Genomic DNA, 17,651 nt, shown 5'->3' with positions numbered 1-17,651 from the left:
TTCAAAAGAGGGCATCATTTTGTGAATTGTTGTTTGGCTTCGAAGGTTGTTTTTCTGCAGGTGGGAGATAGAGTCACAGACATTTTTCCATGGTGTATGTCAAAGGTCACAAGGTAAATCAAAGTGACCTACTTCCGGTATGAAGTGTCAATATGTCAGATAGAGCTCGGACACAGTTTTCGGTGGGGGATTAACAGATCACATACTTCACATACCAATCTAAGACCAACCTCAGATACTTCCAGATACTTTGGACAAATTGATGAAGTAAATGAATTGCTTTTCCTATTTTCTTTGTCGGTACTTATGTCTTCTTGTATTTGATGTAATAATAACACAAAAGCATTTGATGAAAAATGCGTATTTAATGTGGGTTGATTTGGATATACATACATTAATTATGAAATACACAAAATACATTTATGGAGAATGTGATCCAACGTTTTGTAGAAGCCAAGGTATATAGTTATTTACACGTACGTATACTCCTGGTGAGTTAGGTTCTGAAAAATATTACACAATTGAAAAAAAACAAAAGCAGAAAACCCCACTATATTATTAGAAGTTAAGGACAGAAATAGTTAACATTTTAAATGCAATTGACCATACTTCATTACAGAAGATCTCAACATATCAGTAGTATGAAAGTATAGAAAGTTTGATATTGTTGATCAACTATAAATGACAGTTTCTAGCTGTTCTAATTGTGTTTGTGAATCAGAGCAGACCAATGAAATATCTTAAAACAAAAAACAAAGTAAAAATCTAGGAATATATATTATGGTCAATATTTCTTACCTGCACACCCATATCCCCATGATACAATTCCTTCCAGCTGCCATTTCCCGCTTAGTTTACAGATGAATGGTCCTCCACTGTCACCCTGATTCAGACATTTAGCCAGTCAAGAAAAGCATAACCCGACATGTAGACGAATTTAGATTTAAATGTAGAAAGTGATAATAAGACCAGGTGCTCCGGGAGGGTAGGCGTCTACTATTCATTAACGATTCTCATTGTAGTTGATAGCATAGAAATCCATTTAGTATCGTACTAGATATATCATTATACATTATTTTATTTTCTGTATCAAGATCGTCGGAGTGTTTTTATAAACCATCCAGGAAATATTACCTGACATGTATCGTGACCACCGGAGTCGAAGCCTGCACAGATCATGTTGGCTGTGACCTCTCCATCCAGCAGGTCAGATCCGTTACATTTTTGTAAATTCACCACCGGGACTGTCACTTGTTTTAGAAAACCTTCTCCGCCAGTGCCTAACAATGGACATATGTAACGATCATATGTATACATGTATGTTTGAGTATGTGTGTAAAGGTTTGAGTATGTGTGTAAAGGTGTGAGTATGTGTGTAAAGGTGTGGGTATGTGTGTAAAGTGTGGGTATGTGTGTAAAGGTGTGGGTATGTGTGTAAAGGTGTGGATATGTGTGTAAAGGTGTGAGTATGTGTGTAAAGGTGTGGGTATGTGTGTAAAGGTGTGAGTATGTAAAGGTGTTAGTATGTGTGTTAAGGTGTGGGTATGTGTGTAAAGGTGAGTATGTGTGTAAAGGTTTGATGAGTATATGTGTAAAGGTGTGAGTATGTGTATGTCTCGGTGCATGTTTTCTCGTTTGTCTTGTATGTATGCATGCATGAAAATGATAACACTTGAAAATTATTTGTTATCATCGAAAACAAATCAACGATCGTATTCACTATTTGATTTGTTAACGTTATATTTGATAAATTTGCATTTGACAACAGAATGTTTTTGAGTTGGGATATATGGTGTTTGTGTGGCGTGGGGAAGGCTGATCCCAAGGCCCCAACCTCGGCTGCCTGCCAATGTTTACATGTCTGGGGAAATATTTTCAACAAAAATAATAAACAGCGAAAAGATGCAATTATGCTGTTTCAAAACTTTGCAGACAATGTCTTAAATCAGTAAGGTACTAACATTTAATTAAAATTAGAATCGAACAACTCAAATAATTCGCTACGTGTTGGTAAAAGAATAGACCCGGACAGTGACGTGACCTTACCCTTGGTATCTCCCCATCCAGACGACATGCATTCCTTTCCGTCCGGAGCTTCTTCTGTCGGTAAGCAGGCAACACTGACAAAATCATTGATCGTAAATGGCGGGTCCACCTTCAGCAGTGTAATGTCGTTGTCCATAGTTGTGGGGTTAAACTGGTCGTTCATGAGTATTTTGACTACGTCTCTCAGCTGTTGGTGTGGATCATTCTTCTTCTCGCGCTGTTTGCCCGCGTAAATTTTCCAGTTCTTGGGATTTCTATTGCTGCAAATAAATAAAGACAACTTCATCACAATATCGTTAGATTTCGTGTGAAACAACTTCTCGACAATATCAGTCGCGTTCAAATTAGACAACTTCACCACGATATCAAAGTTAATTTCAAGTAAGACAACTTTACCACAATATCACATTAACTCTCAAGTAAGACATCTTCACAATACCACAGTTGCTTTCATGTGACTTCACAATACCAATCTTCATCAGACAACTTCACCACAATATCAATCCCTTTCATATCAGACAACTTCACCACAATATCAGTTGTTTTCATGTTATCTGTATATTACATCGCTGGCCTTAATGAACCATTGCTGTCTGTAAAGGGTTAACCGCTACATTCGGTCAGATTTATCACTCTGAAGTATGGGTACAGGTGCAGTAAAGTTTAGTAACTTAGTGAATATCCAGAATACTTTACACTCATTAAGGAAAATATTCTTTTCTGAAAATGAGTTATTTGCATGTCCTCGAATAGTCTCTCTCTTGGTCTATTTGGAGTACTCAACATTCTAGAGCAAAACACGACAAATCATTGAATATTTTCATTAAGGTTAAGGCTCAAAGTCTACTATTGTCACTAATGTAACTCTTGTCTCGAAGGTTACCATTGTCGTTAATATTGCTTAAAAAATCACCATTGTCTCGAAGGTTACTATTGTCTCTCGAAGGTTATCATTGTCGTTAAGGTAATCATTGTTTGAAAGGCTACATGTACCATTGTCTCGAAGTTAACTACCGTTTTGTCTCAAAGTTTAGTATTGTCTCGTTGTTATCAGTGTTACTATTTTACTATGGTTACCATTGTTTACTAACCTTACTAATTTCTTAACATTTTCTTCAGGTTGAAAATTATGGTTTATGTAAGGATTTTCGTGTCAAAGCCAATGAATTTCCATTCATTGGTCGTGTTACATAAATCCTTGTTATCTATTTTTGTCGTTAAGGTAACTTAAGATTATGTAACTTAGGTAACTTAAGATTTTCTGCAATAAGAGTAAACAACATCGATTTTTTTTCCATAAACAAAAACGTTTTTCATTGAAACATCGTGAAATGTTTAAACAAAAACACAGACGCTTTAAAGACCTAGTATACACTCATCTATCTATCGACGAACATGTTATACTCCCCGACGTAACATACACAGACACAATCATTTGTACGTCGACAGAGTATCGTCAAACCTGCTATACTCTCCGACGTAACATACAAAGACACTATCATTTGTACGTCGACAGGGTATCGACAAACCGGCTATACTCTCTGACGTAACATACAAAGACACTATCATTTTTACGCCGACAGAGTATCGACAAACGGGCTATACTCTCCGACGTAACATACAAAGACACTATCATTTTTACGCCGACAGAGTATTGCAAAACCTGCTATACTCTCCGACGTAACATACAAAGACACTATCATTTTTACGTCGACAGGGTATCGACAAACCTGCTATACTCTCTGACGTAACATACAAAGACACAATCATTTTTACGCCGACAGAGTATCGACAAACCGGCTATACTCTCCGACGTAACATACAAAGACACTATCATTTTTACGCCGACAGAGTATCGACAAACCGGCTATACTCTCCGACGTAACATACAAAGACACTATCATTTTTACGCCGACAGAGTATTGCAAAACCTGCTATACTCTCCGACGTAACATACAAAGACACTATCATTTTTACGTCGACAGGGTATCGACAAACCTGCTATAATCTCTGACGTAACATACAAAGACACTATCATTTGCACGCCGACAGAATATAGAACTGATCATTCGAACCTTAATACTATTTATAATGACATACAGGTGATCTTTGTTAATACTCCCGTTAAGGACACCACACTACAAATACAGCAAAGAAGTGACGTACTCCTTAAAGCAATGAGACGCTGTAGCTATCCACTGTGGGGCAATCAGTGTCCCTCCACACATGTGAGAACTTAAAAACCTGAGAGACACCTGCCAAGGTAAACTGCTTGGGATAGCCACCTTCCCGCCGACAACTTTCGTGTTGCCAGTAGATGGCGTAATGACAGGGATTCCGCACGTGGGGACATATCCCTGTAATAGAAGCGAATAATAAATAAAGATGTCTTATATGATAGAAACATTCTTAATATCGAAACTCATACTGTGTAATGGAAACCACCAATTCAACATTTGGAAATGTGTGAACCAAAGCCTGCGATAATATGTGACATTTCCGATAAAAACATTAGTGACATGCCATTATGTTGATTTCAAATTATCAGACTTAAGTACGAGAGGCGCAAATGATGGATCACCAATGATGAGTCGCCAATAATTGATCACTAACTTATGAAATTGAATATTATATAGGATCTTACAGAAAGTCATCAATACATAATCAGTTTTGATATTTGCGAGTACTGAGACGACATCTTCAGACAACATAATTTTGCTTCTAAGATAGCAAAGTTATGCTGTACAATCTTATACAAGACCTTGGCTCTGACAAAATTGGAGATTCGTTCCTATTGCAACAAACAGTAAACTATTATATTTTTCTTAAAAAATCACGCGCGCGCACCAAAACCCACTCACCGCATACAATTTCCTCTGTCCCTCCTGGACAGTCATTTTGACCGTTACATACTTGATTGGCACGTATACACGAGTTGTCATTACACCGGAAGTCGTCGGCATGGGGACAATCGGCTGGGAAATGAAACACAAATTTATCTCCACTGAAACCCCTCAAAGAGGACATAATTATGCTAATTTTGGACTTTCGTAACCAATGATTCGTTGAACATTTTATATTATATTTGTCGATGTCATATTATGGTTGTAGGAGGAGTGGTTTATTATAAACGTCACCGTCCCTGTTTGATGCAGCAGTCGGCTCATTTATCCATTAATAAGTAGACGTATGCACACAGTTGTAATTGTAACTCGGTGTTTCAAAAGAAGAGGCAGATACCTTTTCGTTCCGTGGCCATCTTAAATTGTGCTATTGAAATAAAGAAATGGCACTTACGTATTGGATCGTGGATGTCATAAGTTATATTGAACCCGAATCCACCGATGATTTCATCCGTCACAAACCGGATGTCCATATTACGTCCGTGGCTCGTGATGTATTCTGGGTAAACAAATCCACACAAACGTCTATTTGTATCGCCGTAATGCGAAGGAAATCATACTGGCAATCTTCGTCGTCCTCCGTCTCAAATGACTGAAAAATATGAATATGGAGTTGATGATAAGCATAGGGTCAAGGAAGATGAACATTCATGAAGGCCATCGGGCTTAGAGAGATGAAGGTTATCCGATACTTTACTATCGCAATTGTCTCCTATCCAGCATCATGACATTCCGTAATTTTGGGGGAAAAAACGTGAATTGAAACGAATTCCCCATACCCTTAAATTGCAACCTAAGGTTTTGCAAAAATATCGCAACTAAATAAAAGCCACCTGATTTTCAGAAAATTACTTTAAAGCTGTGATGTGCAGACGGCCATTTTGTTGAGACCATGACGTCACGTTGTTGTTCTTCAGTGCAGCGTCATAGTCAACGTGGCATTATCACATGGCTACTCAGAACGAGGCATTATCACACGGCTACTTACCCAATAAAGCTACAGAAAATCCTGTATAACATCCCGTAATGAGAGGACATTGAAAGTTTCAAGTCTGATGAAATAATGTGAGAATCAATACCGTAGTTTTTCATCATTGTAATTAAAACCGGGAAACTACCCACAGATAACGGGGAATCTGTAATGCTGTGCTCCGCTCCCTATATGTAAATGAGCTGTGGAAAATGTCCTAAACCAATGGTGGACTGGCGATCAAAGCAATTGACGCATCAGGAGCCTAAAATCGATCAGATGTACTTGTTGCTGCCGCGAAGGCAAAGAAAATGAGCGGACAAATGGCAAGCATCATCTACAACTTACAGAGTAGATGTGAGTCTGTTAGACAAAAAAAAGGTTAAACGTGAAAAGCCAACATGAACAGGCAATGAAACTTTTCGGCAATTGATAAACAAACCCATGCTTTTCTGTTTGACAAACTGGGTGCGTAACTCGGCGCGCATGAGTTGGTTCACATTCTATTTTTAGAGGTTGATTACAAATTTGAATCATTCGCCGATAATTAAATGAAGAAAAATCCATTAGGAAATATGAAGTTTAGCTTGATTAAGTTCTATATTTATAAGCAAAAAAATAGAGGGGCTTTAATTGTCGGCATCGTGATATCACTAATCAAAGTATCTACCTAATATATATATACAAACGACCCGGTATTCAGGATATATGTGTAGAAAATGCCAAGAAAAGATTCTAACACACTCAATTAAAGAATCGCAATATGATATGAATATCCTCTTTGTTCTCCTTACAGTCGCATTATCTACTCTCTCATTTTCCAATACGATTGCACTTCCGTCATAAGGTGATTCCGGGTACTCACATTAAAGGTTAGTGTGATGACTTTGCCAGCGGGAGCAACAATCGTCCAGCGGCACAATAAGTCGTTAGGGTATTCAGTAACCCCGTCGTAGAGGTCAGAGTGCCGTGGTCACCTCTCAGTGTAACTTTCTTGGTACAGGCCGACTCGTGTGACTGAGGGTTAGCTAGTATACAAAGACGTTGTCAGAAGTGGGTAATTATCGTGTGGGAGTGTTAACTAGTGTAAAAACATATTTTTAGTACTGTGTAATATTTATGTCTGAATGTTAGTAAACTAAGGCAGTATTAGTGCTGTGTAATCTTGGAAATCCAATATCTCAATTTTGAAATACACATATTGCTTTCGAGCTTTCGAAAACGTATGTTTCCTTTGTCAAACAAAGAGTCAAATACCCCAGCCTTGATGAATTTTTGCACTCTTTGCTAAACAAAGGATAAAGACGTTTTCGAAAGTTCGAAAATTCAGTCGCAAAGATAGTTAATAATCACTGGTAGAAATAAACATCTTTTTCTAATACTAAACAGGCTATGTTCAGTGTCAAATATTTTTGATTGCCTACAATAGAAATATCAATAATAAAATACATGTATACTGTCACTATATGTCTATAATCAATATTCACTATTTGAATAATATTAATACAAAGTATCAGGTAATACATATATACATGTCACTATGTATTAGTGCAAACTATCTCATACTTTGTAATATATATATATACATATATTCAATTTATGGACACATCTATTTAATAATATTATCAATATACATGTATATATATTATATACAAAGCAACCCTGTATGTACCTTTCCTGAGTAATATGTATTTCCTTTTATCATTCTACCATTTATAATGATGAATATATATAACCACTTTTAGAGAGAGAAAAACTGATTCTATTCCTCAATATGTGAACATTCATTATGCGATTATTATTTTTGTCATAAATTAGTACCATTATATTTCTTACGTGCCTTACACGGTATTAAATTGAGCGAGATATGGTGACTAGCTAGTTATGTATAAGAATTTATTCATCTCCTTGCTAATAACAATCTCAATTGATAATCTAATCTGGGCGTAACAAGCATTAGATGACTGTAACTTTTATTTTAAATTCTTATATGGTACTACTTTATATGCAGTAGGAAGATACATGGTTGATCGACACATGAGTAGAAAAGTACTGGTAGTAACCAAATGGACATTATACTCGGAAGCTCTCTTATTTAACACTTGTCCTACGTAGTAACCGAGTACTCCCACATAAGATTATCATTATATATTATTTGAAAATACTCACTCTCTCTCTATATATATATATACCCTATACTTCCATTCTTAACTAATAATCGGATACGTATTATTTGTAATAAATGTACTATGCTATGGAGAGAACTTTGATATAGGATTAAGTCCGATGTTCAGCCCAATTGTTTGTCAATAAAATATGTTGAAATGAAAATGAACAGGCGATGTTACAATGGCGCTCGAGTTCGTTGATAACCGAACACTAAAATGAATAACAATATACTTATTATGTCTCTGGCGACACAATGTCAGCCGTGTAGTACGACACTTTGATTTGATGTTATCAACCTGTACTCGAGACGATAGCATACTTACACACCACTTTCTTTTGATGTTATCAACCTGTACCAGAGACGATGGAATACTTACACACCACTTTGACGGCCTCATATGTCGCATTGACTCCTTGCGCATTGTAGACCCTGTCGGCGTAGAAGGCAATCATCATGTTATTTGATTTCGACCACTCATCTCTGGGCAGTCTTCGTCCACAGATGGTAGCCAGAAGATCGTCCTCAGTACTAGGACCATCGTAAATTCGGACACTATCGAATTTACACAGAAAAGAGCTTTCCACCCCAAAGTCGTCAAAATGTACCTTGATAACGTAACCTTCAGGACCAAATATTCTCCAAATACAAGTGGTATTGTCCGGGTAGTTGTTCCCGGGTCCAAAGTTGGGAGTTTGTATTATCCCCGGGCCCGTGTAGTTAATCCACTGGTCACACCCATGGGGACCAGTATCGTGTTTCACTTCAGTAGGCAGGCCAGCGGCTACCAAAAAGACCAACAAAACTGTTTATCGTTTTATAAATCAATTACTTATTAATCTCTTTCTTGTAGTTCCTTTTTATAGCAAACAGCGAACCCGAAAATAGCCAATGGGAATGTTTATGCTGGCGACTCAAAATTCAAGATATTTTGACCAAGGTAATTTTTTTTTTTTTTTTAAATTCAAAATTCAAGATAGGCACTATGATACATTTGTGACCATTATTCCTTGATTACCGCAAAACGTCCAACCGCTAGAACATGTCTATTTACAGTAAGTTAAATCTAAAATTAACGATGAAAGCAGAATGAAAGAGAAATACGCTTGACGGTATGCAGAAAATATATTTTGAAATTATTGATACGATAACATCAACCTAGTTTTATCGCTAGCCACACCTAACGAGTAAAAAAACAAATATCACATAACGAGTAAAAAAACAAATATCACATAACTCGATATCAATCAACATAACGAGTAAAAAAACAAATATCACATAACTCGATATCAATCAACTATCTTATGGCACATGTGAAATTGCACGTGCGATTAATATCTCGGTGATGAATTCATGTATGATAAAAACATTCTCACATGTATCTGTGCAATATTGAATTAATTAAAATACACGTGAAACAAGATAATTGACTCATTCGCCTGATTTACATCTGCGTCATCTGTAAAATCTATAGATTTTATTGTTCCCCTCCGCCATCGACTCGTAGTTAGATTTTCGAATAATCATGATGAACAACAACAACTGTCAATAAATTATAAAATAAATGTATTCTATTGTACATACCGTCTACCGCTTCCCAATGTATCATAAATCCCTTGTAACTCGACTCTTCGTCTGAGAAGAACTTGACTAGTGCGTGGTCATTCGGGATGATGATTGGATCAGGAGCGGTCATTCCACAGTATTCATCTGTCATTTGAAGTAAAGGACCATCATGGGTTTTGTAATATTTCAACTTAAGTAGACAACAACAATATAAAACTATTAAAAAAAACGGAAAATATCTAGGAAATAACTATTTATGATAACGGGGTCACCAGACCAAAATATGTATTAATCGGTGTTCAGTGACCAAAGTTATCTATTCTATTATCTATAAACCATTTAATTTCAATCTTATCTAGAAAAATATATTTATTCCAAGAACAATATCATGAACACATAAAAACAAGATAAACATCATTATAGTTAACCACAGGCGTCTACTTCTGGTTAGTATTGCTTAGTAATAGAAACAATATTAGCCTCTACTCCGATTAATATCAACTATTGATAAAGTAAGAGTGGGGGATACTATTGTTTCTATAAATATCAACCAGAAGCAGACGCCTTGGTAAAACACACGGATTATATTCTGGATCGTGTCGCATGTCAACTATTTAAAACAATATATTTCATCCAGTTTAATATGAAATACGTTTACTTAATGGTCACTTGAATTTGACTTAAAGTTCATTGGAACATGACTTAAATGTCACGGGAATTTGACTTAAAGTCACCGGAATTTATTTATTTATTGTTTCTGAATAAATGTCGACACGTTAGTTTTCCCAGACAATTTCAAAATCTTTAATTCCAGTATTTATGAAAGGTTAACAACGGATATTCATCAAGTGCTTAAGGTCAAGGTCACATTAAAATAGAACAAACCGTGAATAGAATTCGTCTTATTTTTCAAATAATTATATAAAGAAGGACAAAGAGCAATGAATATCGGTCAATATACTTTTATAAATTACAAACCCCGACTTCGATCTCAGTCGGTATACTTGAATAACAAACAAAAAACAGCGACCTTGACCTCGGTCGAGTCAGTATCCGTGACTAAATCTGATATATGTTTGTCTATATTTATGTGTGCCACGACAGCTGTTAGGACTTACCTATAAGGGAATGGTCTTTGCCATTAAATATAGTAAGTCGGTCGGTGTCGCAAACAGCATGGCCCTCCTCGATCTCAAAGTCGGGGTCAAATGTCAACCTGATAAACTACCAGATATATAATTTTATTATATTATTTTAACTATAATTTTGTGTAAGATTTTTTTCTCTTTCAAGAAAGCAATTACTTTGCCGGTATCTTATTCTGTTTGATCGTGGACCCTATATAAAAACAAGCTTCTAAATCACAAAGCATGGCCTCACCAGTGTGTGACGAGCGCTCTCAATGGATTGTCCGTCAGTTTCTGGGTATCAGCTATACTATAAGTATTTAATATGCTTGATTATTTTTAATATTATTTTTCATCAACTTACTTTAAGGTCACTCATTGACAAATCGCATATATTTTTTAACACGTGGCCTCATTAGAAATTCTTTTGCGGACATTATACATGTACACTGTAGTTTGAAAAGGATAACTTACCTTTGGAAATACTTCTAATACCTTGTCTAGACACTCTATGGTGCAACCTAACCAACATTTAGAGCTGAACTAGGATGGAGTATGTCACACAATATTCAGCAGTGATTACACGTTCCCAGCATCTTGCTACTTACCTTGCCATCAGGAACATTGATATCCCAATGACATTCGGTATCATTTTCATACTCCGAGATTGGTCCAGTGTAGTCCATACTGCTGAAGGAACCGGAAGTACCATTTTGCCATGCGCTACTCCTACAGCCAGACAATCCTAAATAGAAAAAAAATAAACATACTTTTTCCGCGAATTTCTTGTCATCATTTTTTACAAGAAAACAGAAAAGCATACACATTTTCAACTTTATCTTATCATCAGATACATATTTTCTATATGATTTTGAAATACATATGTATATTGCCACCGCCCAGTTTCAATTGGAAACTTCAAATTACTAAGTACATGCAGGATTGCATTCATTTACACAATTCCAGATATTTTTTCGAGATATTTGTTCAGTACCTGTTTGTTTTCCACAGTTGTCCTCGTCCGCCAAATCGCCACAGTCGTTACTGCCGTCACACACCCATTCTTTTGGGATACACGTGTTGTCTGGGCACTCGTACTCTGTACCGCTACAGGCACCTGTAACATTACGTCATAAATCTTGACGTAATGATGTCATTGCAATGTCATACCAAAATGGCCGAAACGTTAAAAAGCGCTTCCAGCATGATTTTGCGGTACAAATATATTTGCTAAAAATTCAATTATGAAAGATTCTGTGTTTAACTTCTTCATAATGATAAATAAATCTGGAATAAATCCTATTTGTCCATCAAATAGTTCTCCGAACATGAACTGATAAAATCTTATAATAAACAATTACCTCCACACAAACTGAGTCCTTCCTAGAGAGAACTTGTTCCAAAATAACTTTTTTAAATGTTTACCTCGCTCCAGATATTGAAAGCTCCTAAACATTTAGTGGTTAATGAAGTTAAAGACCTTTTCGATTATCCAATACGCATATATATACACGAGTCCTAAATCTTCAACATATTTATTTGTATACCTGTTCCACAGTTCGCTCCCATATAACACACCCTGATTTACAACAGATCTAATAATGTCAAAACTTGTTGTAGGATCGTTGTATAAGCATTTACCAAGAGAGTCCGTTAGTCGTTTCCGTTTACAATAGATACATGTCTAGTTCAATATTATTTCTATCTGGTACATTTATAAGAACATGGTGGGGGAATGCTGCGGTAGAGCGTTCAAGTTACGTACCGGATGCAGCACAGTTTTCTTCGTCGCTGGCATCGCCACACTGGTTGTGTCCGTCACAGATTCCAAGTTTGGGGACACACCGGTTGTTAGCACATCTGTAAAAGTTCCCTCCACATCCAGCTACGTGAAGATGAACACATCAAACCATTATTATTAATTTGTAGGGTTCAGACAATATTCAGGCTGTATTACAGCTAGCTTCATTGAATTAGATATATATATAAGGTGTTATCTATAAAACAATTGGTTTGTTTATCCTTGTGATTGACTTTGAGTTAGAATCACAATTCTCCTTACGTGTCAATAATTATGTCCTGTTTTTTAAATAAACTATATTTTAAAGTACATTGTAGATGAGAAAATCATTCAGAAATAGTCTGATTTTTTATGAATTAATTGAATAATATGTATGTCATCAGGATTGGCTTTCTTAGTTAAATCTTACTTGACGCTTGTACGAAGTCGTAGGTGAATTTGAATCCTGTAGATTGTCTGTGACTGTTGGTTACAAAAAACAGGGACAGGTATCGGTGGGATGATATGAGCTCCACGCTGGCGTTACCACAGAACTTCCCAATGAGATTGGATCGTGTGTTCTTCCCGTCGTATACGGCTAAGTAATCATTGTCGCACCTGGGGGAGACAACAATTATATTGTTCTATCTGTTTTATAGAATTATATGAAGATATGCACCAAAGGAAGAGACGACGAAATCATTTAAAAACATCCACGAGATACATGTATCAGTCCGAGGAGAAAGGTATCATCTGTTTTAGCTATCTATAAACGTCGAGTGCTCTAATTAACAAAATTATGATATCTACCAATATATTATTATACAGTGAATTACGGTTAACACAGTCAAAATATGTTGATCAATATAACCTTAGCTTTTGATTACATCCCTGGTAAACTTTCCAAGACAATCACTCGTACATATATAAAGGGAATGCTGAAATAACATTTATGTAAATACAATCGTAGTGAATGCAAATTTAAAAACACAGTCCAATGTAGGCAATTACAACATGTTCTACATATCACTAAGCAATAGCATTGTGTTTAATGAATAATGAACAAAGTCAAATTCAATGGTGTTATTCTAATGAAATGTAAAAGAATAGAAACTGTTGTCAGAGATATTTATAATCAAAATGGTCTGTTTCGTTTACAGATTAAAAGTCGCATTCCCTTAATGAATGGACAGAAGAGAAACAACGTACTCGTTATCATCTTCTAAATCAAAAGACAGAGCCCGGAGCCGGATAATTTTTCCGGATGTAGAGTGGATCCTCCAATGACACTGGATATCATTTTCGTACAATGTCACTGACGCGTTTCTGGTCGACGAGAAATGTCCGTGGTTATGTGTTAGTTGGGCAGGTCCGCCACAACCAGAATGGCCAGAATCTAAAACATACACAAAAGGAAATTCAACAACAATTTATTAAATGATCATGGCGTCCCAACTTCATAACTATTATTGCTTTTTTTTCCATTTCATAAAACATCTGGGACTATAAGGGATATATGATGGAACCATACATTCTTAAGGGATACGAATTTAATGGAAGTAACATTCTTAAGGGATATAAATTCAATGGAAAGTATACATTCTTGAGGGATTCAATGATGATGGGTGGGGAATATTTGGTGATCAAACGGTGAGTCTTAAAATGTGCCATTGTAAACTTCACAAATAATCTTCTATAAATCGTCAATAGCAACTCTTAAACATGTAAATTTTAAGACAGGTGATTAGAGTCATAATTGGTTGGCTAAAATTATATAGGGTATGTAAAAACGTGTGTATATTTATCTAATTTAATATTTATTAGCGTGACTGAAGCAGCTAAGAATGCCTGTGAAGGTCATATATTTGTGTCGTGTAACCGAACAGACGGTCCTGTAATTCCTCACCGTGTCATTGGTCTAACCCTGACACACTTAGATAGCGATCAAACATGCAAATGAATGAAGAAGACGCATATCATTTTACGTTTAGATGACAGGAATTATCATATCATATTCAAATACATAAAACCATATAACTTGCGAAATTTTCAATGTATAAACTTTTTAGCTTACTAAGTGTTGATGATATCAGTGATCTTCGCAAACTTATCCGATATATATTTGAGGCTAATAAGAGTTACGTAAAACCTGTACATTTACTGGTATAATTTATGTAAATTTTCATAATGTATTATTGACATTTAGAACATGCTTGTTGAAAGCATAACGGATGATTGTGTTGTTGTGATGATGAGTGAAGTGCTTTCTCACCCTTGTTATAAACCAATAAATTACCAATAGCACGAACACAGCAAACAATGTCTATCAACTTCATACCTTCGTGGAGGCGACATAAAAAAAAGATTTAGGAACACCTTGGAAACAATGATTTACATGTTGTTTTCGTGTCCCTCAGTTACTGATGTTATTTACATCTTACTTGTGTTTTATTTTTGTTAAAATATGGTAATGTTTTAAATTTTATTTGTATGATAAACATGTTGTTTTATGAATCAACGTGTACTTTAATCTACAGTAGATCTCAGTGTACAGAATTGGGTAAACATGGCTATGTTCCATGGGTCACATCTGACTCGCATCAAATAAAACCGGAAAATATAATTTGTCAACCGAGAAATTATTTTCCACCCTCATTTCGGATCCTATAATACATACATACTTAGTGTTAAAGTACATTGGTTATCCCGGCCTCTACACACGAGTTTCTATATATATGATATAAAAATATAGACTTGAAGCGTCGATTATCTAACGAGAGAAGATATGTTACCTCCGTAACTGTCCGAAACCATAAGACCAAAACACAGCAACAGGACTGTCACCGCCATGTTGACAGTCTTGTTAGAAATCCAAGTTATATTGTGATGTCGGTAAGATAACTCATATCTGTAGACGTCACACGAAGAGGTTTGGTCAACAAACTTCCGAATTCCAGTACAAATTCATCTGTCCTGCCTTCTAAGCTACAATCTTACGATGGGAATAACTCAGACATTGCTTAAAGATGTGTATGGTGCATGGAAAATATCATCCATACGTATTCATTCATTCATTCATTCATTCATTCATTTCTTTATTTCCTCCAAAATATGAAGAGTACAAATATAAGAATAAGTGACAATAAAGTGTAATCAAAAAAGAAGAAAAAGCCAAAAACATGGCCACAAATAGGTGCAAGGAATCAATATAAGGTGATAATGACATTTACGTCATGGATTAAACATTACAGTATGTAAAAACAACAAAACTGTTCCCTGAATATTACATTATTGAAATGTCATTTTGTAAGCATTTGCTGCAAAAATAAGGCAGTCTTTAATAAAAAAAATTCAAATAATGAAGGGTCATTTTCAAATAAGTCACAAATTGATTTGCTCGGAGCACCCAATAAAGTGCATATCTGGACATCTCTGTCAGCCTGATCGAAAGACACCTATACATGAACAGGATATTTATTAACCATATCCATCATAAGATTTTCTCGTAAGTTTGATAAGACAGACTCCCTACAGTCTAGTAGGCAATGGGCGACTGCATCTTTTTTTTTTTTTTACGTGCCATTGCACCGAGCACACAATAGCTCACATAAAGGGGGGAGTATCCACATTTTACCCACGGTTTTGCAAATGCTATTGAATTTTTGGTGATGTTTTGGAAATGACCAGATGACAGATGGCACTAAGTCATGATGAAGTTTCCTAAATCTATCAAACTCCGAGGAACCAACAAGCCGAGATTGCCAAGCATGCAATTCCTGACACAGCAGAGTATATTTAACAATGTATTTCCACCGGAACTTAGAAGGAAATTTACCAGAATACAGGAAATCAAATAAAAACTCTTGAATGTCATACTTTTGTAGAATATCCCAAGCATCATTAATAAAACCATAATCGGCTTTGTAAACACCGAGGCGTTTTTGATGTAGTCGCAACAAAAACAGTTGCTTAGAAGCAAAGTTTCCCTTGGTTCTACACAATGCCCCCAAAAACCGAAGCTTACTTTGATCTTCATACAAACGGAGAGACGTCAAGCCTAGCATACCTAGAGCCATATCTGATCTGGTCCTCAGGGGAAAATTCTGTATGAGTTTAGCACAAAGGTGATGAACTGCTTCCAAGCGTCGCCAATCAGAATTGGACAACGAGCACCACAGCTCACACGCAAAACAGCTTCTAGGAATTGCCAGAGAGATAGGTGAACCACTGTAAGAGGATTTATACTAGGACCAAATAAATTACAGTTTAACAGGGCAAAACACTGACCACGCAATTTGTTGATAACTTCATCAACATCAGGTCGACCTGGCTTTAACTTATTCAAGTAAATACCAACATGCTTAGCATTTGTCGACTCCAAAATATCATTGATACCCAAGTACCATCTGCGGCAAGAATGTGCCCGAGTATCAAGTTTTTCGTTAAAAATAACAATTACAGATTTGGAGGCGTTATATTTGAACCTCCACTTACAACTGTATAAGTGACAAAGCTCTATAAGCATATCTAGGTTGCGTTTAGAAAGAGATAAAAGACATATATCATCCGCTTGTGTAGGACATGAAACGTTCACATCAGAAATAGTTAGTGCATACTGCGAGTTACAAATATCGTTCAACAGATCGTTGATATAAACTGAATACAGCCAAGGGGAGATAATACTGCCCTGACGGGTTCCCTGGCATATCTTAAACGTATTTGACATGAAACTTTGATGTATAACAACACTAGACATATCTTTGTATAAAGACATAATTACGCTTACAAACGTTCTACTGAAACCTAAACGTAAAGTTTAAAAAAACAGACCGTCGAGCCAAACACAATCAAAGGCTTTTGACGCATCCAAAAAGCAAGTGAACAACTTACTATTATGTTCAGCTGCGTACGCAATACTTTCTTGCATGATGTATGAGGTCATTGTACTACTAACTTGTTTTTGAAATCCATGTTGTAAAGGATTAACATGAAACAGATTGGAAGACTCTAATCTTGCTAAAAGTAGCTTCTCGTAAACCTTTAATATAACCGGTAAAAGTGAGATTGCTCTATAACTATTAGGATCTCGTTT

The 17,651-nt window shown here is 36.0% G+C and overlaps 1 protein-coding gene across 1 annotated transcript; it reads right to left on the bottom strand.

Moving 5' to 3' along the window:
• Positions 1–379: 379 nt before the first annotated feature.
• On the bottom strand, positions 380–15,409 carry LOC117332337 (suppressor of tumorigenicity 14 protein homolog). Its single transcript, XM_033891223.1, is given in 19 exon segments — positions 380–503; positions 799–883; positions 1,135–1,280; positions 2,047–2,306; positions 4,213–4,403; positions 4,900–5,021; positions 5,344–5,490; positions 5,493–5,541; positions 6,785–6,885; positions 6,888–6,947; positions 8,466–8,870; positions 9,671–9,796; positions 10,771–10,876; positions 11,388–11,524; positions 11,774–11,896; positions 12,545–12,664; positions 12,990–13,177; positions 13,769–13,955; positions 15,352–15,409. Coding segments are annotated over 19 exon segments (2,694 nt in total). The 3' UTR covers positions 380–420.
• Between the last annotated feature and the right edge of the window lie 2,242 nt (positions 15,410–17,651).

The sequence above is a fragment of the Pecten maximus genome, chromosome 8 (genome assembly GCF_902652985.1).
Source record: "Pecten maximus chromosome 8, xPecMax1.1, whole genome shotgun sequence".
Classification (NCBI taxonomy): Eukaryota; Metazoa; Mollusca; class Bivalvia; order Pectinida; family Pectinidae; genus Pecten; species Pecten maximus.
This window is presented reverse-complemented; position numbering and strand designations above follow the sequence as displayed.